Genomic DNA, 26128 nt, shown 5'->3' with positions numbered 1-26128 from the left:
TATGGTTGATTAAAGCAGTGTTAAAAGGAAAAAAATGTAGCCTTAAATACTTACATTAATACATAAGAACAAATTAAAATAAATAAATTAAGCATTCACCAAAAAAAGTTAAGAGCCAGAGACATTAGACCTAAGCAAAGCAGAAAGAAAACTAATGGCACAACTCAATACACCAGAAAACAAATGATAGAACTAATAATTAAAGCTAAAAGCTGGTTCTTCAAAAGAAAATATAAAATAAGACAGATAAACCACTTGCCAATCTAATTAAAAAAACCCAAATGCACAAAATTAGAATGAGAATATCTAAATCTACCAGTTACCATAGAAAAATAAAAAGCACATTCCCATGGTCTTGTGTTAATTCTAACCTTCAAGGAACAGACAACCCCAATGCTACTTATGTTTTGTATACTCTGAAAGCTAGAGAATAGAGGGGCAAGAAAAGAATCCTGCACAATGTCAATACCCAAACCCCAAAACTAGGAGATACATAAAGGAAAACTAAAGACTGTTCTCATCTAAGAATACTAACACAAAATTCGCTCATTTTTTGAATTTAAAAACAAACATTAGGACATTAGTATATATAAGAAATTTATTAATAACTACCGGTATATATTGATGGTACATACTTAAAAAATTATTTCTGAGAAGGATGCATGATCCAAAAAGTTGGAAACTACTGGTCTGGGACAGTCATTCCTAATCAAAGTGGCTCCTAATTGGAATTACCTGGAGAGGTTATTTAAAATGAAAATTCATGGGCCTCATCCCCAGAGATAGGGATTTAGTACCTCTGTGGTGGGGCCCAGGAATCTACATTTTTAACAATTGCCCCAAAGGATTCTAATACAGTGGTTCAGGGACCACACTATAGAAACAAAGGGCTAGGCTGAAAAGGATGCTAGTGCTGTGATTTGGGGGTAGACGTTTGGGGGCAGAGTTATTTGTTCTAGTTAGGTTGGTTTCTAGTCTATATGGTCTGTCTTCCACTCCTCACCACACGCACTCCTACCTTCTATCCCTGCCTCTTTCCCCCTTCCCCATCTTCTCTCCAATCTCAATCTTATGAAATGCAGGCAATAACAAGCAACGTTTCCAAAGGCCTCAGTTGGGCCAATGTCCTGCAGCTGTGGTGAGAAGAACCCTGCTCCACAACAGTCATCAAATTTACCATTCTTTCCTTTTCCCTAGCTAGGGCACAGGAAAGTCAATAGAGCAGAGAGGAAAGAACAGTGTCAGAAAGACCTGGCTCTAAATTCCAATAAAATTTGAAAATCTGGCTCCATGACCCACACAAGCTGTACAACCTTGAGCAAAGTATTTAATTTACCTCAGTTTTAGTAAAATATCTATCTTACAAAGCTGCTGTGAGGATTAACTATACAAAAAAGACCTAGCAATGATGTGAGTACATGGAAAGTGATTAATCAGTGACAGGACTATGTTTATTGTTAGAGTGATATCCCTTACTCAGGGCCACTGCATATGGTTGTGCAAATTGTGCAGTGTACAACCTTTACTGTTGTATACTTCAGCCTTGTTCCTTGTTCCCATCAAGGGAGCTGGACTGCTTTTCCCTCTGGTTAATGTTCAGACCTGCTCAATAGCCAAGAAACCAGAAGACTTTGGGTCCCAGATCAGTCACATGGCTGCCTAGCCAGGAAGCTCTAGCTAACCAAGGATTTCAACCCTGAGCTCATTTACTCACTCTTCTTATCTCTTAAAAAGGGAGAGATAATAAAAGACGAGTTTAGACTTAAGAGCAGTGAGACAATCAAAAGGACTAGATATTCTAAGTTGTTTTGTTTAGGTACTAATCACTATGTCAGCCTTACAGAATTTACCCCCAGGTAGACAACTCCAGAACAATTGGAAGTAAAGGGCATGCCCTTCTAGGGACATTTGGTGCACCGATTCACAGCACTGCGGCCCTATCTGGAAGCACTGGACTCTGGCAAAGCAACCTGGAAATCGCTATTCTCTATATCAATTCTGATTTTGAAAGTACTGCCCTTCCATGTACACAACTTGTGTAGGGACAGCTTCAGGCTTGCAGAGTCACTTATATCAGGGGAGCAGAAGTAGGCAGGACTCCAGAAAAGAGAAGGACTGCCGTCAGTAGAATCAGCTGGGCCAATGTATATACAAGTCATTCCAAGCTCTCATTGAATATTACACACTGCAAGGTGACCAACCAGATCAAAAGGGAGCAAAACCAACAAGCCCCTGCCTTACTGGTACTAACAGCTGAAGTAAACTGGTAAATGGGAGGCTTCCACTGAAGTGGGTCAGGCTCAAACTGAGGATTTTGGCCTCTAGAGGTCCTGTTTTCAAAGGGCTCAAGCTTCCTAAATGCACAGAAATCTACAACTTCACTTGGGGCCCAGTAAGGATTCTTCCCTGGAGTGGAGGACAAGGAGCTTTTATTAAGGGAAAAGAACTACACTCCTACTTCTTACTATGTGTTAGGCACTGTTTTAGGCACTTGCATATATGCATTTCTATTAATCTTCACACCAGCCCCTTGAAGTAGGTACCATTATTGCCAGTTTGCAGATGAGGATCCTGAGGCTTAGAAAGAATAAATCATTTTCCCAACTAGTAAGAAGCAGTAGTATCCACACTGAAACTTGCCTTATTTGTCTACATGGGACAAACCCATTGAAGCAAAGACTCCTGAGGTGGAGCAAAAGGTACGTGCACTACATTCATCCCCAGGTGTCCATGAAGACTTTAGCCCCTTGCAGAAGAAAGGGGAAGGCATGAAGGCTAAGTATGAGAAAGAGCTTTGTTGACACCAGCAAGGAGACTACATCTCAAAAACAAAAGCAAATTGTCTGCCAAGTCCTGGGCTGTTCTTCTCTTTTCCTCTTGGCACGGGTTGCCTTATCTTCAGATGAATATATTTTCCACTTTTGTCAGAATCTATTTTTTTTGCCTAATAGTAATTGAAAATGAAAACCAATATTTGTAGAGACTGAAAAATCTCCTCCTGCCTCCTCAAGCCGTTTGAAGTTTTCTTGTTTGGAAATTTTATTTTTAAACTCCTTACAATAGCTTGGCATTCCAGGATCTCAACAGCAAGAGTGCACAGGTCCAGCCCCTCTCCCCTTTCCCTTTCCTCAGAAGCCAAAAGATAAGACTGCTCCAAGAGAAACAGCCACTCCCAGGTTATTGCTGAAGGAAATATTTGCAAGATCCAGGAAGTGAGACACACGGAGGGTACACTGGGAAGGGAGAAGGGCTCAGAGAGCTTGTTGTTGCCACCCTTCTTTGCCTCTAGGTCCACAGAACTTCAAGTGAGGAACAATTAGTCTGGCAAAAACAAATGCAAGTAGCAGGACTCGCCCAGAGGCTTCTATAGCCCCTAGGAGGCTGGTGCAAAATGTCCTGTGAAGAGATCAGAGAGGTCCTTGCTTTATTGGGGCTGTCCTGGGTGAAGCTTAGCTCCCTCTCTCCAATGACCCCCAACTTGGAATTCCAAGAAGGTCTTCCCATTAGTCCTCTGGACCCTACATAGTGTCATAACCATGGTGATAATGGATGGTAGTGATTGCTCTTGTTGACTGAGATTCCGTCATGCGTCTGGCACAGGGCTGCACACCTGACATACTTAATCTCATTTAACCCTTGAGACAATCTTCTGGTATGGATATTCCCTTCCTTGGGTTAGAAATGAGGTGCAGAGAGATTAAATAACTGAGGGAACACAAAGAGAGTTAAGTGGTCAGGAGAAGTTACAACTATGTCCATCGGACTCCAATGCCCATGCCTTTGCCAGCACAACATGCTGCCTTTCCAGTGGTCTCATAATCTTCTCAAGAGATTTAATAAAAGACATTTTAGGAGTACTTAACACATTGCCAAGGGTCTGGGAAGTTTGATATCCACAAGAACAATTTAGCTGAGGATCAGGCTGGCCAAGATTATTAAGGCTCTATTATCTAATATCCAGTGGTTCTGAAACTTAAGCCTGCGTTAGAATCACCTGGATGGCTTATTAAAACACAGGTTGCTGAGTCCTACCCCCAGAATTTCTGATTTAGTAGGTCTGGGACTGAGTGGAGAATTTTTACTTTTAACAATTTCCCAGATGATGATGGTGGTACTGTGGGTCCAGGATCATAATTTGAGATCCACTGCTATAATCAGTCATTATCTACCAGTTTCCCAACTCACCACGGTATCTTAAGAGGTATAAAGCCATTAAAAAACTTCTCAAAACAAAATGCATCTTAATTAACTATATATATGTATATATATATATGCATATCTTATATATATATGCATAACTTCAAACGGCTTGAGGAGGCAGGAGGAGATTTTTCAGTCTCTACAAATATTGGTTTTCATTTTCAATTACTATTAGGCAAAAAAAATAGATTCTAACAAAAGTGGAAAATATATATGTATATATATATATATACCACCCATGTGACAACTGGAATAAAGATTTACAAAATAAAATAGGCATACTGGAGCTTCAAAAAGCTGTAAGAATTCTGATACTATTTAAGGAAATTTGGTGCTCCACCATGGTAAAACAATGGACAGTCCTGAGGGAGAGAGCAAGTTTTGTGTATTTGAGTCCTCATGTGTACCAGACATTAATGTACTGAATTACAAAGATCCAGAATACAATGAAACAGACTTACTACCAAAGCTATAAAGAACATGATTCTGCCTCAGATAGTTTAAAAAGTATTCTGGGTGCCTAATTATGACTGACAATTATCATTATAGAATAGTTCTTTGGCACACATGTATTAAACATTTGAGGTTCTAACCCTTTGAAAGATCCATGAAGTATAGTAACTGCTCATTGTGCAAAGGGTATGAATTTTACTTGCAAGGCATCACAATACTGGTTTGTAGAGCAAGTCACCCAGCAAAGGAGGGCAAATAGTCAACCAGTTGGCACTCCCATCCCAACTTGGCTTGATAGGTCTCCATTTATTGTCAGGGTATACATGTGAAGTAACCATGGGAGCAAGAAAATGTTCTTCTTTGTGAATAACGGTACTGAAATCCAAACTATCTGCAAATTAGTGCTCGTGATGGAAGTGAAGAGAAATGGAAAGGTCTTAAGAAAGTGATGTTTCTGAGCCAGATAATAAAATGTTTATTGATGGGGGTGTTCTATATTGCAGCGGTGGTGACAAATTTGGACTCACTCACAAAGGTCTGGTGATGTACCCACCTCAGAAATGTCAAAAATCCCACAGATTTAGATAAGGAGAAGTGCTGGTTGATAGAGAATTCTAGCAAACCAAATTCTAGCTAACAGTGAGATCAAGGATGTCTGGTAAGTAACACTTATCGGTATGGGGATTTTCCAAAGCCCTTGATGTTCAACTTCCCAGGCCTAAATCAAACCATTGTGGGTTGCCTCTTCAGATTTTCTTTTTTATTATAAATTTCAGCAATTTGACATGTATCCAGAGAGCACCATGTGCATTCAAGTCCAGCTATTTACATTTTACTAGAATCCTTTCTGAATTTTCTTTGTGTATGTTTACCATCAGACTCAACATGTGACTTAGGATTTAGCCTTTTTTGGTTAAAGGCTTGCACCCATTTCCGTGCAAGACCCAATACTTGTATACCTATCACTATTAATGGCTATATTCTATTCCACCATGACATATTAAATTGGTAAATCTTTTCCATGATTATAAGTAGCACTACTATGAAAATCTTTAAACAAATTATTTTTCCTTTTTAGGCTATTTCCTTGGGGGTGTGTACTGGGTCAAAGAGTATGAACAGTTTTATATCTTGTCACATATTTCTAGATTTCCCTCTAGGAAAACTTAATCAATTTATACCACTCCCAGAAGCACATACTGTTTCCTCACAGCCTTGCCAAGATAGGGTTTTGTAATTTCTATTTATCATTTCCATTAATTGTTGATAGTTTAATGAGCAGGTTGTGATAACTTGAAGCTGTTTTTATTTGCATTTCTTTAATCGCTAGAGAGGTTGTACTTTTCCATGTAGTGATTTGACTGCATTTATTTCCTCATATGTAAACTGCCCATTCATTTTCCTTGCCCTTTTATGAAGCTGAATCTGAAAGCTGACCTTCAATATCTGTACCCATTCTTTATTTTTTTGGACAGTCAACTGTTATCAGTGATGCTGACCCCAGACAATTTCCTCATTCTGTTGTGTTTAGCTTTTTATTACATTTGTTGTACAAAGAATTTCCCCCAACTTTTATATATTTGAAACCATCCATCTTGTCTCTGATGATAGTCTCCATTTAACAGACACAACTTTACCTTCCATCCATAGCTGAAATAAATAAGCCATTCCACTGGTCTGCTTCCTAGAATTTATTACAGAGTATTGTATGTACCATTGATCTAAGTTAATTATTCTCCGTATTGATATAGAATTTCCAACATTTCTTTAAGAGTGATTGCTTTCCCCGGTTCAGTGTTACTTCCAGTGTGCTCTATATTCTTAGAAGAGCTTGAATGTGTTCCTAGAATCTCTCTTTTTTAAAATTCCACTGTTTGATTTTTTTTCAACCCACTATCATATGGTTTTGATCATTGTCACTTTATGACAGGCTTTAAAATCTGATAGGGTAAGCCTACCATCATTACCTTTTTAAATAAACGTATTCTTTGGTATTCTTGCCCACTTATTTTTCCAGATAAATTTCACTATGAATTTGACAAGTTCTATAAAGTACCCTACAGTAATTCTAATCAGTAATGCATTACATCTGTATATTCATTTAGGGAGTACCGTAATCATTACTATATTCAGTCTTCCCAAACTGAAGCAGAGTATAGCTATGCATTTATTCATGTCTTTATTTCTCCCATTAGAGTTTTATAATATTCCTTGAATAACTTGTGTGTGCCCGGATTAAATTTATACCCAAGTATTTAAATTCACTTTGTAATGCTTTTGACAAATCCTTCCATACGTCTGAAGGTTGCTTTCTTCTTAGGAGGTAAAGCCTTCTGAGATGCGTACTCTTCCTAATGAAATGCGATTCACCTCTGAATTATCCATTTTCTTTCACTCAGTCAGCACAATGGAAATGTGTGCTGGATAGTCCACACTCTGCTCATGATATGGTATGACAAAGGGAAGGAGGAGAGCCAGCCCTAGGCTGTGAATTGAAAAACCTGGGTAGTAGTTTAGTTTTGTCATGTGCTTGCTATATAATCTCAGAAATAATGGGCTGTGGAGTCAGATACCTGTTTGACTTTGGGCAAGTAAATTTAATCTGTGAGTAAGTTTCCTCATCTGTAAAAATGGGTCAAAAAATGGTAACTATCTCATGGGGTCATGATGAATAATAAATGAAATAATTCATGTGAAATGCTTATAGTAGTACTTGACACATAACATTTAATAAATGTTAGTTATTATACCTTTTGTTGTTGTTATTAATAATAGTATAATACCTTTCCTGAGTCTCAGCTCCTTTCCATTCTCAGTTGAATGGGAACAATAAGACTTAACCACACAGGGTTGCTGTGAGGATTAACGGTGGCTGTGCACATTAAAAAACAAAAAACAAAACAAAAAAACCCCACACATTCTAAAGGTCTGTGCAAAGTGGAAAAATGGAAAGGATCACAGGAGGCAATCATAGATATAGAAAACCAAAATAGATAATCCAGAAAATAATTTCTTTTGGCTTTTAAATATGTCACACTTATGTGGCTTTTTCTCCCAGATCTACTCACTAATTTTTTCCCTCCTGCTAACATTAAAATGTGTTTGCATTCTCCACACGCAAACCAAATAACAGTGGAAGAAGACAACCAAGAGGGTAACTATATGGAATTAAAATTCGTTGCAGGCTTCTAGGCAGAGAATGGCTCAAAAATATACATCTGATTTTCCCACCCACACCCATCATTCCTGTTGTGACAGAAATGACATAAGAAATGTTAAAATGTGTGTGGGGGAGGTAGAGGGAGTGGAAACTCCATCAGGATTTCTCCTTTTAAATATCATTTCTGCCCTTGACCTTTCCTAGGCCTTCTCATCTTCCCTGAGATCATTAACTGTGATCTCCGTCCTCCACCTTCAGTATCAATACTCCTTCCCTTTCCAATAACCTCTACTTTCCATTCTTAAACCCAAATCCTGTCCAAACTTTCATTTAAACCAGTGGTTCTCATATTTAGCTTTTCAAATCAGAATTGCCTAGAAGGCTTGTTAAAACACAGATTGCTGGACCACATCCCAGTATCTAACTCAGTAGGTCTGAGAGGGGCCCAGGAATTTGCATTTCTAACAAGTTCTTAAGTGATACTGAGGTTGCTGGTCCTAGGGCCATATTTTGAGAATCACTAACTTAAACCCTACTGTCCCCTCTACCACTTGATTTTCTCCTTCCTTTCTCTAGCCAACATCTTTTAAAACATTTTTAATGTTGAAATGTCTTTTTTAAACATTTTTATTTTAAAATATTTTTCAAATCACACAGTAACATTAACACAAAATCAATGTATTAAAATTAATGAAATGAAACTGAAACACCCCTATGTTGCTGGTGGAAATGCGAAATGGTACAGCCACTTTGGAAAACAGTTAAGCAGTTCCTGAAAAAGATCATAGAATTACCACATGGTCCAGAAATTCCACTCTTAAGGAGACTCCCAAGAGAACTGAAAACATATGTCTACACAGAAACTTGGACCTGAATGGTCATAGCAGCGTTATTCACAAAACAATGTGGTTTGGGGAGTATTCACAGTAGCTAACAAGTGGAAACAACCCAGATGTCCACTAATGAATGAATGGATAAATAAAATGTGGCATATCCATACAGTGGAATATTATTTAGCAAGAAGAAGGAATGAAATACTGATACATGCTACAACATGATGAACCGCCAAAGCATGCTAAGCGTAAGAAGCCAGGCCCCAAAGCCCACATATTGTGTGATTCCATTTACATGAAATGTACAGAATAGGCAAATCCATAGAGACAGAAAGTAGATTAGTGGTTGCTTGAAGTTGATGGTGGGAATGAAGAACGACTGCAAATGGGCACAATGGATCATTTCAGAGAGATAGACATGTTTTAAAATTGGATTGTGATGATTGCACCACATTGTAAATTTACCAAAACTCACTGAATTGTACACTTAAAACAGGTGAATTTATGATGTGTAAAGCTGTGTGCATTTCTTTTCTATACATTCCCCTTACAGACCATCATGCTATCTACTTTCTATGCCCACTATTTTGATAAATTTGCTTTCCTGAAGGTCACTTGTGATTCCAAACTGCAATGGGCCTCTCTCCTTATCCTCTGTGTTGGTACACTGGCATATTTCTCCTTCTACCACTCCAGCTGCTTGCCCCTTCAGTTTCCTTTGCTAGTTCTTCTTCCCCACCATAGCCCCTGGCTGGGTAATCAACAAGCTTCCTCAAAAAAATCCGCTTGTCTCCCACACTAACTTCAAGTTCAACAAAACCCATTCAAAAACTTCAAGTTCAAAAAACCCCAAATTTATCATCTCCACCCAACCAGCTCCCCTTCTCACATGCCCAAGCTATGTCAATAACTTTCTCCAAGTCATGGGACATCAGAGTTATTTTTGACTTATCTCCTTTTCCCCCCAAATTCCAATCACCAAGTTCTCTCTACTTTTCCCTCAAAAAGTGTCATGTATTTGTGAGCAAATAATCTGAACAGAACACATGAGAACCAATGCAAATATTAAACACATGAAAAATTTTCAAATTAGCACAATCAAAGTAAATTAAAATTATAATAGGTACCATTTATACCTATTGCATTAGAAAAAAAAAAATCCATGATGGCAAGACTTTGGGGAAACTGGCATCCTCATAAATTGCTAACAGCAGTTTAAAATGCCCCCTAGGTAAGCAGTTTGGTGAAATCTATCAAGAACAATAAGAATGTTCATATTCCTTCAACTTGTAATCTCAACTCCGGATAATTGTTTTTAATGAGATAATTCAAAATGAGAAAAAGGTTAAAGTGACACAAAATTTTTCTGCAGCATTACTTTATAGCAAGAAATTAGAAACAATCTAATTATCCAACAATTTGGGAATGATTAAGCAAAATAGAACACATTAGGTTAGTGAAATATTATGCAGCCATTAAAATTTATAACTATTGAGGAATCTTGTATAGCAACATGAAAAATTGTTTACCAAGTAATGCTTAGTGGGGAAAAAAGAAGTAGGACACAAAATCAAATCTACATAGTTATTATAACCATGCCCCCCAAAATCTTTATACCTATAGATAAAATCTGGCAGGGAAATGAAAATAATCAGGGTGTTAGGGTGGTAGGAACAAAGCTATTTTTTCTTCTGTTTTTAACTTCCTGTAATATTGTTTTCATAACAAACAAACATTTTCCCCCAAAATATCACACACATTTATCTATCCCTTCTACTCCATTCCTACTGCAACCCCACCTTCCCAATCGAGGGCCATACTTTTTCATGCCTGGACCACTGCCCCTAATTGGTCTCTCTTCAACCCATCTAGGCTGCAAATGCTGCCAAGTTGCCTAAAGTGCTACATTTACCATGTCATTTATCTGATTGATAACCTTCAATTGCTTCCATGTTTGTGATCCCATCAGATTTCAAGGCCTACCTATCCTTGCTCAATACTTTGTTATCCGCCCTTTTTTCTCTACTGCTACTGTTACTGCTGCTGCTCTTCCTCCCCTCCTCCTCCTCTTCATTATCACAACTGACATTTGAGGAGGGTTTATGGTGCCAGGTTGTATACTATATTAACTTATTTAATAGTTTCGACAATCACATGAGGTAGATACTTAACCTATTTTACAAATAAGGAAACTGATGGGGCAGGAGAGAGAGAGAGAGAGAGAGAGAGAGGGAGGGAGGGAGGGAGGGAGGGAGACACTTGTCAAATTAACACAGCTGGAAAATGGAAGAACCTGGATTTGAACCCAGGCAGACTGACTCCAAGGCCAAAACTCTTAACCAGTGGGACTTATTCCTCCAACACACATTCTTTAGTCTCCCCTCTGGACCTTTCATCCTTTAGATCTCAACCTTCAGTTTTCTTACCCTCCAATGAACTTAAATAAGGTGCAGTAATACTTATGTATTTGGCCCTTGCAATGTGCCAGGCGTTTCTTGTTTAAACCATGTATTTGACACTTTTCAACTTATTAGCAACTCCCCCGAGTAAGTAAAAGCTGGGTTTAAATTTCAGCCTGTTCCTTTAGTTAGTAGCTGTGAGATCTTGAGTAAATGACTTACTTTTCCTGAACCTCAGATGCTTTATCTGAGTCAGTGGTTCTCAGAGTGTGATCCCAGGACCAGCTGCATCAGCATCACCTGGGTAGCTTGTTGGACATACACATTTAGAGCCCTATGACACACTTACTGAATCATACTCTCTAGGGGTTGGATCTACCTATCTCTGTGTTTTAACAAGCCCTTCAGGTTTTCTAATGTACACTCAAGTTTGAAAACCACCACCCTATTTATAATAATACCTACCTACCCGACAGAGTTTTGGGGAAGATAAAATATAATAGGTGTAACTTAGCTTGTAGCATGTAGGTTGTTTTGCAAATGGTAATTTATCATTACTGCTACTTAACTTTGTGTGGGTTTCTTTCTTGCTCAAGCTGTGGGTGGGGAGGCATTATGCTTCCTGATGCTCTTTAACATTTCCCTGCTTTCTTAGAAAAAGGCAGTACATACACTAGGTTTTGAACAAAGTCTTCTTACTTCACTGGCTGATTGGTAAGAGAACCATTTTTGGAGAACCACCATAGGGTAGTACAGCAGGTCCTCCATAACATTGCTTTGTTCAATAGCATCTTGTTATAACATTGATGACCAAAAAAAAAAAAGAAAAAGAAAAAGAAAAAAAAGAAAGAAACAGTTCCCAGCCAGGGCCACTGTCTGTGTGGAGTTTGCATGTTCTCCCCATGTCTGCATGGGTTTTCTCTTGGGACTCTGCTTTCGTCCCACATCCCAAAGATGTCCATGTGAGGTGAATTGGCATGTCTACATTATCCCCACCTGAGTGAATATGGGTGTGAGTGCACCTGCAATGGAAGGACGTCTTGTCCAGGGTTGGGTTCCTGTCTTGTGTCCTGAGCTGCTGGGAGAGGCTCTGGCCACCGGCAACCCTAAGCAGTTTGGAAAATAACTATCTTACTTGTTTTTATTAATCTCCCTTAAACGTATGTATAATTCACATTTATTTCAATGCTTAATATTAGAAATTTTTGGGTCTTCCTTTAGAAATTCAGTGATGTTTTGTGACCAGAAGTATGCCATAGGAACTTAACTCTTGTTTATATCAATTAGCCTATGGTAAAATTGGTTTTGTTACGTCATTTCTCTTAAATTCACAGTTTCCAAGAACATATTGATGATTTGAAGTAAGGACTTACTGTGGAATGTCTGTGAAGTTAGAGTGCCTGGATCTGGTCAACTTACTAAATATGTGAAACCTTAGGTGAATTAATTTATCTGTGTGTGCTTCAGCTTCTTCTCTTGGACAAATGGGGAGATTAATAGTACCTACCACTTAAGGTTATAGTCATAAATACATGTAAACTGCTTTGAGTGGTGTCTAGAATACAGCAGAGTGTTCCCATAGAATCCCATAGTATTCCCATCCAGGCCAGACTCCTGAGACATGATGCTCAGAGATCTGTTTGAAGGGTTTCCTTAGGGATCCTAATTTCAGCAGTTGTAATGGAAAAAACAAGAACTTTGGGGCCAGACAAATCTGGGTCCAAATTCTGTCTCCATCAGTTATATTAGCTGTGTGACCTCAGCTAAGTTGTATAACCTCTCTAGACCTCATCTATAAAATAGGTAGTAAAAATGAACTGTTCTGGAGAACAAATGAGATTATGGGTATAAAAAGATCCAGTCCAGTGATTGACACATACCCTGTTTCCCCGAAAATAAGACCTAGCCAGACAATCAGCTCTAATGCGTCTTTTGGAGCAAAAATTAATGTAAGACCTGGTATTATATTATATTATATTATATTATATTATATTATATTATATTATATTATATTATATTATATTATATTATGACTCAGTCTTATATTATAGCAAAATAAGACCGGGTCTTATGTTAATTTTTGCTCCAAAAGACACATTAGAGCTGATTGTCTGGTTAGGACTTATTTTCAGGGAAACATGGTAGCAGATGATCAATAAATGTTGGGTTCCTCTCTATTCCCATTGCCAACCAGAAAACTGATAAGTTTCCCAGACTTTGGAATCAAAAGAAAGCCAGAAGTGTTCCTGACTACCTCACCAAACCACAGGGGATAATGTAGACCCCCAGAAAGAACCCTGGGCTCTTTATGGGTCAGGAGACCCAGATTCTAGTCCTTTCCCTTGGTGGACCCCTCCCTAGGAGCCCCCACAGAGGCACAACTAAGAGCCTTCTTCCCTGTTCCTCCTTCATTCCTGGAGTTTGAATTAAATAATCAACATAATTTAGGGACCTCATATAATTCGGCCTGAAGAAGAACTGACTGAAAGAGTATATCAAGGAATTTCACAAAAGAGAGAGTCCAGCCAGGCTCATGTAGAGCAACCCAGAGAAGATAACTGTCACTCCTTATGGTCACCCATGGCAGGAGGGCTCATCTCTGGGGAACAGGAGTGCTAGGTGCCATGTTCCCCACATTATAGGAGCAGACTCTTCATTCTGGGCATTTTTTTTTCCTTAAGAGCTTTGCCAAAGCAACGCTTTTCCCTCTAGTCCAAGCCATATATGCCATTTCTAAAAATGTCCTTGCCTTCTTTCAGGAATTTTAACCTATTGTTAACATGATCTACCCTTAGACTTCTAATGAGCAGACCTTAACTTCTCAACAAGTCCTATAAAAAGAAAAGGTGACAGAGCTCAAGAAACAAGTACCTCCAACAACTCTGAGGCAAAGGCACAGCACTAGCTACACAGTCTTACCTCCTCTCTGCCCCCTGCAACTGCCCAGGGGCCACTGGGAAGGCAGGCATAATTTATGCCTTCTCATCTATGTTTCAGCATCGTTTTGTCCCATATGTCTTTGTGCCCACACAGGCCCACTTCAGGCCTCTGAGATGAGATGGGCACATATCCCATAATACTGCCTGACTACTACATATTCCGAAATCTTCTAGCAATCAGTTTGGTCTGTAGCCCAGTTGCCTCGGGGGCAGGCTGGATGACATCTATGGCATCAAGCCGTTGGTATGAACACCAGACCAGGTTCCTCAAAGAAAACTGAGCAAACAGAAGACCTTACCAATTTCTATAGAAGCCTCAGGGGCACCAATTCACCCCAACTCCCTGAATGGTCACTTACCTCCCTGACTGGCTGGTCTTCCTGTTTCCTGTTATTGGTTTCCATTTGTCCCCAGGAAATTCCTGCAAAGCAAAATTCTGATAAGTTAGGGAGCTCTGAGCAGCCAGGTATCTAGATGGCCTCAAAAATGTGAAGAGGTCAGGAGCCTGTCCCTGGCCAGGTCCCCCAACTGGTTCCTTCTACTTTCCCATGCAGGCTAGAGAAATATGTACCTGGAGGGTTGCCTTTCTGTCAGGAGGACTGCTGAGCTGCTGGGGCCATGAAGAGACTAAGAGGGTACTCAGTTGACCTGGACAGTGTCATCTAGAAACTGTGTTTTCCTCTCTCCACTCCCCTCCCAAAACAGGTTAAAAACCAGTTTAGCATGTTTACGGTTTTCTCTGGCTCTTACTGTTTGCACTGCCTGGTGAACCTGCTCTTTCCTCTTGACTCTTCCAACATAGAAAGCATCTTGGAAACCCTGGCTCTGGAAGGGGCTTTGAGGCCTAAAGCTTCTGCTGTTGCAACCATCTCCCAGAGTGAGGCAGATGGAGATCCATGCCACAATGCCACACTGCAGGGGCCCTTCCTCTTCCCAGATCCACTGGCAGGGACTGAGGTGGGCTTATCTCTGGGACGCATGAGTGCTGGGTGCCATGTCCCCCACATTGCAGGAGTACTCTTCACACTGGGCATGTTTTTCCTTAAGGGCTTTCCCCAAGCAACTCATTTCCCTGTAGCCCAAGCCATGCGTGTTGTTTGTAAAAATGTCCCTACCTCCCTAGTCTGCCTCCAAACCTAATGCAAATTTGCCTTTGACATTCTCCCCGATCTTGCATTCAGTACTCGGAGCTTAGCCCAACGGGAATGCACAGTTGTTCCTAAACCTCACTGATCTTCCAAATTCCCTCTTTCTCCAATGCTATTACTGGTCCCATTCAAAGTTTTATTACCTTTGCCCCAATTAAAAAAATACTCCCTTTTGGGGGTAAGACACCTGGTGTCAGTCATATTGGCTAAGACACTTAGTAACTGTGTTATTTGAAGGAAGTTATGTCACTTTCCTGAACCTCAGATTCCTATCTGGCAAATAAGGACTATGCTATCTAGCCATGCTGGGTTCCCAGTAGTGGGAATAAAATGAGATGTGCATAGAGAATGCCTAGCACAGTGCTCAGCTCATAGGAGGTTCTGGGTATTAGTAGCCATGGAAAGGATGAGGTTTCTCAGCATTTACAGGATCGGAGCAGTCCCTGCATGTACCTGTCATGTTAGAGCAGTTCTAACCACTTGTTAGACTTTCGACTTTGCTTTGACACCCTTGTGAGATGTCCTTGGCCTCAAAGACATATTAGTTGTTCAGCCACAGTGGGAGCCAGGATTTCCGGTCCATGCCCTGTCTAGCCCTATGGGAAGTGCTCAGTAAATAGCAGTGGCCAAACCAAACAAAGTCCTGTCCCAACTCCCAACCTTGTTCTCACATCTCCAGTATCACCTTATTTTTTTCCCTGTACCACTTAGGTTGCTGTAAATTGCCTGTACCCTTTGAACCAAGGAGGCAGTTACCCCACGGCTTGTTGCAGATGCAGATTGACAGTGGTAGGATGCAGGTTGATTTGTGGAAGATATACTGCTAGAAGGTACCCTGCCATACTAGAGAGAGCCTGGGCTTTGTAATCAGCTTATGGAGAGACAGTGTAGCACAGTTAGGAGCTTGGCCCTGAAGCTAGACTGCATGGATTCAAATCCCACACTTGCCTTTCACTAACTATGTGATCTCAGGCAAACTATCCAACTTCTCTTTATCTCATTTTCCCCAGCTTTTTAACAGTGTGATCATGATAATAACACTACTCATTTTTTTTATTTATTAAATGTATTGGGGTGACATTGGTTAGTAAAATTATATAGGTTTCAAGTGTACATTTCTATAATATATCATCTACATATTGTACTGTGTATTTACCACCCAGATACCTTCCATCACTATATATTTGACCCCCTTTTCCCTCTTCTATCACCTCCCTTCCCCCTTACCCTGTGGTAACCACTAAACTCTTGTCTGTGTCTATGAGTTTTTCTTTGTTTGTTTGTTTTGTTCATTTGTTGCTTTCAGTTTTATATCCCACATCTGAGTGAAGTCATATGGTTCTTGCCATTTTCTGTCTGACTTATTTCACTTAGCATGATAATTTCAAGATCCAACCACGTTGTCACAAATGGCAGTATTTCATCTTATGGCTGAGTAATACCTTGTTTCCCCGAAAATAAGACCTAGCCAGACAATCAGCTCTAATGCATCTAATGCAAAAATTAATATAAGACCCAGTCTTTTTTACTATAATATAAGACTGGGTCTTTAAAATAATAAATTAATATAATATAATACAATATAATATAATATAATATAATATAATATAATATAATATAATACAATATAATAAATACCAGGTCTTATATTAATGTTTGCTCCAAAAGATGCATTAGAGCTGATTCTCCGGCTAGGTCTTTTTTTGGGGAAACATGGTATTCCATTACATTACCTATTTCTTGATTGCTCTGAGGTATGGTTTCCAGGTGGGAATGGGAATTCCTGCCCATTCTCATGAATTTTTTTTTGCTTTTCCATTCCCGAATCCCGAGAAAAGTTGGTCGGGAAATCGGGAAAATCGGTTCCTTGAACCCAGTAATACCCACAATGGGAAATAAACATACTACTCACAATGTATCTCTTAGACATTTTTCCTATTTATCGCTAGGGTTTCTGGACGGGAATTCCTGCCCATTCTCGTGTTTTTTGCTTTTCCATTCCTGAATCCCGATAAAAAGTTGGTCGGGAAATTGGGAAAATCACCTCCTTGAACCCAGGTGGTTGGTAGTATTGGCTGTCACTTTGTGGAAATGATTCATCGTGGAGAATAAAAAACAGTTTATATCTCGGGATTCGGGAACGGGAAAGTGAAACAAATTCCTGAGAACAGGCAGGAATTCCCGCCCAGAAACCCTACTCTGAGAACCGCATGAGTTGATACATGTAAAGTGCCTAGAACAGTACCTGGTGCACAGTAGGCACTCAAATGTTAGTAATTGTTGCTCAAATCCTAGTTTTGCCACTTGCTAGATGTGTGACCTCTCTGAGCCTCAGCTTCCTTGGCTGTAAAATGGGGGTCCTATTATAACTTATCTCATACATTTGTTAGGTGAAATAACCTGATAATATATGGAAAACTAACTGGCATGAAGTATAAGGGATGTAAATGTGTATTGATTTTAGTTCTCTTAATAGCACTACACAAGAGCCAATTAGTTCTCCAACATTTTCTGAGGCCATAAGGAGAAGGGTCACAACCTTAGTCATATGTGCTGGGGTATCCTAATCAGTACTGTAAATTTTCCTCATGTTTGGGGGTAGGGATATGTTTAGGTGCAGGGGTAAGAATGGTCATGAAGTGGCTCCTAGATGGCCATCCACATGTCTGAAAGCCTATTGTCTAAGCAAACCTGCTTAGCGAGTCTAACAGGCATTGGGAATCGAATGTGTCCCTCTCTCAGAGTGCAAAAGGAGGAGCATGATATAGGCACAGGCACACCTGTCTTACTGCTGCCAATTGATGCAATGTGCAAATTTCACCTTCTTCCATTACGGAGTTACTGGCCCTGGGCTGACACTTCTGCAGCCATCGTCTCTGTATTCCCCTGCCCCACACCCAACTTCAGTCCCCTTTCTCTATTGTATACTTGTAGGTCCTGCTTTCAGCAAACATTTTCTCAAGCTAAGCCAATCTCTCCCCTTATTTTAAGAGATAATAACACATACTTATAAGATGGTTACTATCTGGCAGGCACTGTTCTAAGAGCGTTACACAGGTTACATCATTTAATCCTCACAATCAACTTATGAAGTAGGTAATGTTACCTCCATTTTTTTTTAAAAAAATGGGAGAACTTAGGAATTTGAACCTAGGCAAACTGCTTCCCACATCAGTGCCCTTAAACCCATTATTTTATATTTCCTCTTCTCTTTTTGTCAACAGTTTGTTACGGATATTTTCAAGCATACAGAAAAGTTGAACAAATTTACAATTAACACCCAATCCACGACCTAGATTCTACAATTAATATTTTACCATATTTGCCTCTTCACATATCTTTCTATTCACTTCTCTATCCATCCACCAATCCATCTTAAACTCTTGATGCATTTCAAAGTAAGTTACAAACAACTTACATCCCCATAAACTTGAAAACTTAAATGAAATGGACAAATTCCATGAAAGACAAACTACCAAAGCTCACTCAAGAAGAAATAGATAACTTAAATGACCCTATAGCTATTAAAGAAATTGAATTTGTAGTTAAAAATCTTTCCACAAAGACAATTCCAGGCCCAGATGGCTTCAATGATGAATTCTACTTAACATTTAAGAAACAAACAAAACAATTCTATACAAACTCTTCCTGAAAATAGAAGAGGAGGGAATACTTCCCAGCTTTTTTAGTAAGGCCAACATCTGGATATAAAAACCAACCAAGAACATTGCAAGGAAACTACAGGCTAAACGCCTTGATAAACATAGATACAAAAATCCTTAACAAACTATATGCAAATAGAATCTATGGCACATAAAAAGGATAATACATCATGACCAAGTGGCATTTATCCTGGCAATACTAAGCTGTTTCTTATTTCAAAAATCTGTCAATGTAATTCACCATAACAGCACACTAAAAGAGAAAAACTATATGAGCATCTCAATAGATACAGAAAAAGCATTTGAAAGAACTCCAACATCCACTCCTGATAAAAGCTCTCATCAAACTAGGAATAAAAGGGAACTTCCTCAACCTCATAAAGGGCATCTACAAAAACACCTACAAAATTTAATTTTTAAAAAAAGAATAAATGGTGAAGGAAAAAAAAGACACTTACAGCTAACATCAAACTTAGTAGTGAAATACTAGGAACACAGCAACAATATCTGCTCTCACCATTTCTATTGCACATTGTACCGGAGGTCCTAGACAAGGCAATAAGCACCCCCCCCCTCTAGAAAAGGCATATACAATGGAAAGAAAGATATAAAATTATTTTTATTTGCAGATGATATGATTGTCTATGTAGAAAATCTTTTTAAATCTACCAAAAGCTACTAGAATCAATGAGTTTGGCAAGGTTGCAAGATACAAGGCCAATATACAAAATTAAATTGTATTTCTATATAATGGTAATGGAGAATTTTAACTTGACATTAAGAAAATAATACTATTTACTATAGCATCAAAAACATGAAATCTTAGGGATAAATATAACAAAATATGTGCAACATTTATACGCTGAAAACTATAAAATAAGTTAGAACATCAATAGGCTTCAAAAACTTCAGCATACATATCATTAAATAAAGTTCCATATTTGTTTATAATATTTTAAGGCAAAATTTACTTCCAGTTAAATGCACAAATATTAAGTTTACATTTGTTGAGTTCTGACAAATGTATATACCTGTGTAACTCAAACTCTTATCAAGATATAGAACACTATCATCACCTAACAAAGTTCCCTCATGCCCTTTCCCAGTCAAACTCTGTGCCATCTCCCATAGGCAACCACTGTTTTGAATTATTTTTCCATAGAATAGCTGTTTTAGAACTTCATAAAAAGGGAATGGTAGAATACATAGTCTTTTGTGTAAGGCTTCTTTCACCCCAAAGTTTCCTTTTTTTAAAAAAAAAAGTATATTGAGCAATTTCGTACATCAAGTCATTTAGAAGTGTCTGCCTATGCAACAACAGTTCGACACAGGAACTAACTTCTGGTTTGAGTGCACCAGCCAAAAGGTGGCACTAGGGAAGCCATGGGGAAGGAATCTGGCAGTGAGCTGGTAAGGACACAGAGTCCTCCCAGAAGTACCCTGGTGGATGGTGGTGGCTTGTGTTAGAGTGGTAGGTCATAACCAGAATATAGCAACAGCCATATTAGCCAATATAGCAACAGCCATCTGACAGAGAGAGACTGGAAAAGGTAGGGGAAGGATTTGTTCTTTAGAAAACCAGACAAGTCAGATCTCTGAAAGCAAAGCCTGGGAGACCATTGGCAAATTTTGGAGCTCCAAATAGTTTTAAAACAGGAAATGGAAGGGAACACGTGGTGTTTTGTATCAGGCACTGGGTTTGACACTCTATTTCAACAATCTCATTTGATCCTCACAACTGATCCATGAGGCAGCCATTATTCTCCTCCACTTTACAGAATGAGGTAATAAGACTTTATTTAAATAAATACTGGCCATTTTTATGAGGTAAAAATTCTTTTTTTCCCTTTAAAAATCACATAACTGCAAATTTTGGTGGTTGAATGACTTGCTTAAGGTCACTCAGATACCAAGATAGCCAGTAAGGCTATAAATCTAAGTTCTGTCCATTTTGTGAAGTAAAAGTTATTTTATTCTAACTATAAAGATGAGGTAACTGCAATTTTGGTGGTTGAGTTTCCTACGTAAGGTTAGTAAGTTACCATCTAGTGGAGCCAAGACCATACAGTTTTACGGAATTATTGTTATGTTGTCAAATGATTTACCTCGCTTTCTCCTCACAAAGAGAATAACGAAGCTCACCCATCCAAGAACCAACTCCTCACCTGCACTGTAGGCTTCCTGGGTTTCCAAGCATTGCCAGGTGCCAAGGTGCTGTCTTCGAGGGTACTGTGCTGGGGATTATGATAGCAAGCTGAACACCGAATGCATTGGTGATGGTGACATCGGCAGTTGTAGCAGTTTGGCATCATATTTCTCTTTCGCAAAGCAGGGCAGATTTCCCCAGAACAATAAATGCAAGGGTCATGTACTACAGCTCCCTGGACACTGCAGGAGTAAGAGCAGGTCCTGTGGTAATCAAAATCACCACAGTGCAGTGGCTTACAACACATGGATTGTTCTAGACCTTTGCTTGCAAAACATTCTGAGTAAGTAGGAGTTTCTGACTGAAGGGGTGACATGGAATGATATGATTTGTCTTTGGCACGATATGATTGGTCCATGGGATGGCGCCTCAATTCCCTATAGCTAGAGCTCATTGGCGGGAAGTTTTGGTCTATAGGTTTTGGTCTCTGGGTAAAAGTCTTGTTACTATGAGTGCTTAAACCTGGCAAATGAGATGTAGATAGGGATTTGCTACTCTCTTCAAAAAACTTTCTTCTGTCTGCAAAGGGCAAGAGGATGGCTTCCTCCTCAGCTTGAGTGGTAGAAACTGTCAATTCCTTGTTATCACCTGGGTTGGAAGGGCCTTCTGTGGCTAGTGCCACATGTGGCTGCAGGTTGTGTTCTGGAGACCATCTCCAGTGACCTCCACGGACTCCATGGTGAACCTTTGTTTTCTCAGAGTCTGAGGAGGATGGGTCAGATGCATTCCACCAGGTATTCAGGCCCAAAGAGGACTGGCCAGGCCTCTGGCCAGGGCTTATTCGTCCTTCTAAGTCTGTCCTAGATTCATGGCTCTCAGGGGCTTGGCTGAGGCACTCTGAAGACCTTGCCCTAAGCATCATGTTCTTATTGAAGAGCTTGTCTCTGGGGCTAGGTGGTTTTTTATGTGAAGGTAGTAGAGATGAGTTAGAGGCAGGAAGTGGAGGACTTTCTAGGGGCTCCTCAGTCTCTTCCACTGGCTCCTTAGTGTCACACAGCTGTGATAAGGGGCTCTTGCTTTTCTGAAGCTGGGCCTTCCTCCTCTGAATTTCATTACGCAGGTTGGTAGCAAAACGCTCACTCTTCCGCCGGTTTTGGATAGAGCGGCCCCGGGTCCCTCCATTTCGCCGACCACCCACCCAGCCACACTCCTTGGACTCACTGTCCCCTTCTTCAGTTGCCTCTGTGGTGCCAGCTACTTTAGTGGTTGAAGAACAGTCCCTGGTTTGTTGAACAAGAGAGCCAGAGGCAGAGGGCTGCTGGCTGGCTAACTCACTGCCTGCTTTGCTTGCTCTGTTTGGGTCCTGGAGACCTCTTTCTGGAGGGTGTCCATCAGCTTCTCTATGGGGGGAACTGCTTGGGCTCTGGTGCCCCGAACCCAAAGGCCTTTCATCCACTGGTCTGGTCTTTCTCTCTTTGCTGGGCTGGTCCTTGGTTTCTCCTGCAGGGGGACATGGACTTTTCTTCCCTGTGTGGCTGCTATGTAAAGGGGACAGAGTCCACTCATGTCCATCCTTCCCAGTTGGGAGCTCCATCCCCTTGGTACTCCTGGTATCAAGGTGCACATGCTGCAAGTGGGATGCCAGCAGCTGTTCAGGGGCACTATGGCGATGGCCTGTGGGTGCTGTGAGGTGTTGAGGGCTGCTAAAAGAAGTCTTAGCTAGCTCTGCTGAAGCCTTGTTGAGTGGGCTGGAATTTATACTGGAAGCTTTGTCATATGATTTTTGGAATCCAACAGCTTTGGATGAGGCCTCCATCAGTAGGTGCTCAGAACCCTGCTGGCTGGATTCAGGAGGTTGGCTGAGCTCACAGTTCTGATGGCCCTCGTTTGTCACTTGGTCTTGCCCGCTGAGGCAGCAAAACCTGTTAGGGTTCCTTGGGGATAGCGTAGTGTCTAAACTCAGTTTCTCCCGTTGTAAAGAGTCTGCAGGCTCAGGAGCCCTGCGCTGCTCTCCATTGAGGAGTTGGGATCTAGAGGCCTGAAGACTGTCTCGCCTCACCGGAGGTTGTGGCGGGCCCTTGGCAGCCTTGGCAGGCCCTGAGTGGTGGATCTCCCGTGGGCGGGATGGCAGCTGGGAGCTGGGAGTCAGGTGGCCCCCGCTGGTGCGCCGGCTACTTCCTGAGGTCTCAGGCACATTAGGCCTGCCATTATGGGCCTTAGTTGACCCTGGGCCTTGCATGATGCATTCTGCAGAGGCTGGCTCCTCTGGCCTGAGGGAAAGGGCACAGTCAGAGGCATTTGAGCTGGCTGAGAAGGAGCTATAGGCTGAGTCACGCTGGTTGGGGTACATGTTCTGGTCAATGGGCAAGAGGTGACCCTCATAGGTGGCTTGGCCTGGTTGCTCCAGGCTCTCCATGCTGCCAATAGAGCTGCTTTTCTCAGTGCTGCAGTGCCGGGAGAGTGGACACCACTGCACACACACGTCACTGCAAGACACAGGGCATACTGATTAGTTAGCCAAGTTACCAGATCCCTTTCCCACCGTGGCCATGAGAGAAGACAGGGAAACCCAGAGGCACCCATGTCACAAATGAGAGAGAGAGAGATAAGGCAAAAACAGAAGGAAGGGAAACAGGGAAGGAGATGGACACCGGGGCACCACAGCAACATGGTAAAATGGGAGACAAGATGGCATATGGAAGAAGGATGGGGGACAAGATCCCAAAGACCAAAAGTGTGAGGATTCCATTGGGGGTTATGTTCTGTTTCCCTACCATCAGTGAGTCTAGAATTGCTTCTGGCCTGTCACTGTCCCCAGGGAGTCAGCATGTGGCTCTCTGCCAGAAGAGACAATCATAGACCATTAGCATTAGAAAGCAGCCTTAAAGGGCTGATTCAGTTTCAGCTGGCCCATTTTGTAAATCAGTGGCTCTCAAATTTGAGCTTGCACCAAAATCACAAGGAGAGCTTATCAAAACACAGGTTAGGGGGCCTCATCTCCAAAGTTTTAGGTCTGGTTGAATCCTGAGAATTTTTACTTGTAATAAGTTGTCTGGTGATACTGGTGCTATTGGTCCAGGGACCACACTTTTGAGAACCACTGGTATAAAGCAAGCCCCAAAAAGGAAGTGATTTTGAAGAGGTGATTTTCTCAAGATTGCCCAGTTTTAGCTTGTGGCCCAGACAGGGCTGGAGTTTAGGCATCCCCCATTCTTTTCTTGATAATAGTAATCCTGAACATTTACCGAAGCCCTATGATATGTCAGGCACTTTAGAGTGTCTCATTTCAAACTTAAGGGGAAAAACTATTTTCTCCACTTTACAACTGAGAAAACTGAAGCTTTGAGAGGTCAAGTAAACTGACAACGTCACAAAGCTGCTGAAGAAGCAGAGCTAGAATTTGAACCCAGGCTTCTGTGAGTCCAGTGTCTTAGCTCTTCTGCTATACTGTCTGTTAAATGGGAATAATAGAAATATCTGCATCAGAGGGTTGTTTTGTGTGTGAAATCAGATAACAAAAAAGTAAAGCTCTTATCATAGCCCAGGCACCTAGCAAAGGTTCAATACATGGTAGCTGCTGCTCTTGATTGTTTCCATTGCTATTGTTATCAGCGTTTTCTCTACTACTAGTATTGACAGTATAGTGGCCCCTGCCCACCCATGCTTTCCTCATCCCCCATGGTAAAGCCAAACTGGGGAGACCAAGGAAGGGGCTAGGATCAGAAACTTTCTTGAATTTTAAGTATTATTTCCCACACACAAAGCCGAACTGAGCCAAGTCATACCAGTAACTCTCTATAACTAGAACCCCAGAGGTTGCAGGCTGCTCTCAGAAAGGTCATAGTTCAGAAAGCCAGAGCTGAGTGGTGGCAGAAGCCCATGAGACCTTCAGGTCAGCCTTTCCTAATTCTTACGACCTACGCTGCCTCTTAGCCACTTTGTTCACTTGACCTCTGGGCTGGGAATCCACCGATTCCTTGTTGGCAAGGGGACATGCTACCCACCCCACCACCCTTCCTGCTGAAAACAACCACACCCCCACTCTAACAGGAGCCACGCTGAAAATGTATTCTTCCAGGACAAAATTGCCTCTGCCCTGAGTGCCTGGTTTCCAATGCCAAGTAAAGTCACCAAGTGGAAGTAAAGTCACCAAGTGGGGGCAAACTCAACCCTTCGCTTTCCTGAGCCTCTTCAACAGAAATCCCTTTTTGGAAGGACAATCTTATTGTAGAAGGAAAAAGGCAGCTGAGGCCAGCAGCTCTGCTGGCTCTGAGCTTGTTGAAAAAGTTGTCTGCCTCTTCTAAGCAGTTGTTTCAACAACAGACAATACCATACCGCCTGCATTGAGAAGTCCTCACTGCACATGAACCCTGTTATTCAGAGAAGTACCATTCTGAAGGCTTTGGCTTTGTGACAGAGCTGATGAACACTGGATAAGACCACCAGTGAGCCACTGTAGACAGAGAAGAGGAACAGAACTGAGCCCTGGGGCTCTCCTATATTAAGAGATGAAGGGTATGAGGAGGAGCCATGGAAAGAGACTGCAAAGGAGCAGCCAGTGAAGTAGGATGAAAAGCAGGGGGATATGGTATCTTGCAAGTCAAGCAAAGTAACTATTTAAGGAAACATTTTCCAGAAGGAATGGGACTGGCCCAAAGTCACAGAGAGTTAGCAGTAGACTAGGACTAGAACCCAGGTACTCTGGATTCCCACTCCATTTTCTGTTATAGAATTCTGGGCTCTATGACATCCAACAGGGACTACAGCACAGGAGAAGGAGTGACCACATGGTCTACCCTCCAGACCATCTTGAGGGGAGGGTTTCAGACTCACCTTGTGTTGCAGCCGGAATGCCAGGACAAGCTGAAGGTTTCAGAAGGGACATGCATGGTGGTAGCCGCTTCAGGGCATCCCTCCAGCAGCTTGGCCACATGCCATGAGTGCGGCCTACTGACAGGGGCGTTTCTCCTACAGCAAGAAAGGGACAGGAAGTCAGCTTAGGGAACCAGAGCTGAAATCACTTCCCAGGCAGCTTCCGCCCCCACCCCCTCTTTCCCTTAAATGAAGTAGAACATCTTGCAAGGAGCTGGTGTGGGAATCTTACTGGCCCTACTCAGCTCCCAGTACTGAAATCTCCTTCATCCCAAGGGCGATCCCTGCAGATGTGGAATGTTAGCTTCATACGGCT

The 26128-nt window shown here is 41.2% G+C and overlaps 1 protein-coding gene across 2 annotated transcripts in view; it reads right to left on the bottom strand.

Moving 5' to 3' along the window:
- Positions 1-26128, bottom strand: part of SHROOM4 (shroom family member 4) — a 257150-nt gene that overhangs the window by 17921 nt on the left and 213101 nt on the right. For both annotated transcript variants that reach the window (XM_033117392.1, XM_033117402.1), the window contains exons 3-5: positions 25774-25908; positions 20960-23426; positions 14344-14405 (exon numbers count right to left, since the gene is read on the bottom strand). In XM_033117392.1, the coding sequence (XP_032973283.1) occupies positions 14344-14405; positions 20960-23426; positions 25774-25908 (2664 nt within the window). The remainder of the gene's footprint in view (positions 1-14343; positions 14406-20959; positions 23427-25773; positions 25909-26128) is intronic.

Source organism: Rhinolophus ferrumequinum, chromosome X (assembly GCF_004115265.2).
Source record: "Rhinolophus ferrumequinum isolate MPI-CBG mRhiFer1 chromosome X, mRhiFer1_v1.p, whole genome shotgun sequence".
NCBI classification, from domain to species: domain Eukaryota; kingdom Metazoa; phylum Chordata; class Mammalia; order Chiroptera; family Rhinolophidae; genus Rhinolophus; species Rhinolophus ferrumequinum.
Note: the sequence above shows the minus strand (reverse complement) of the source record. Positions and strands in the feature narration are given on the sequence as shown.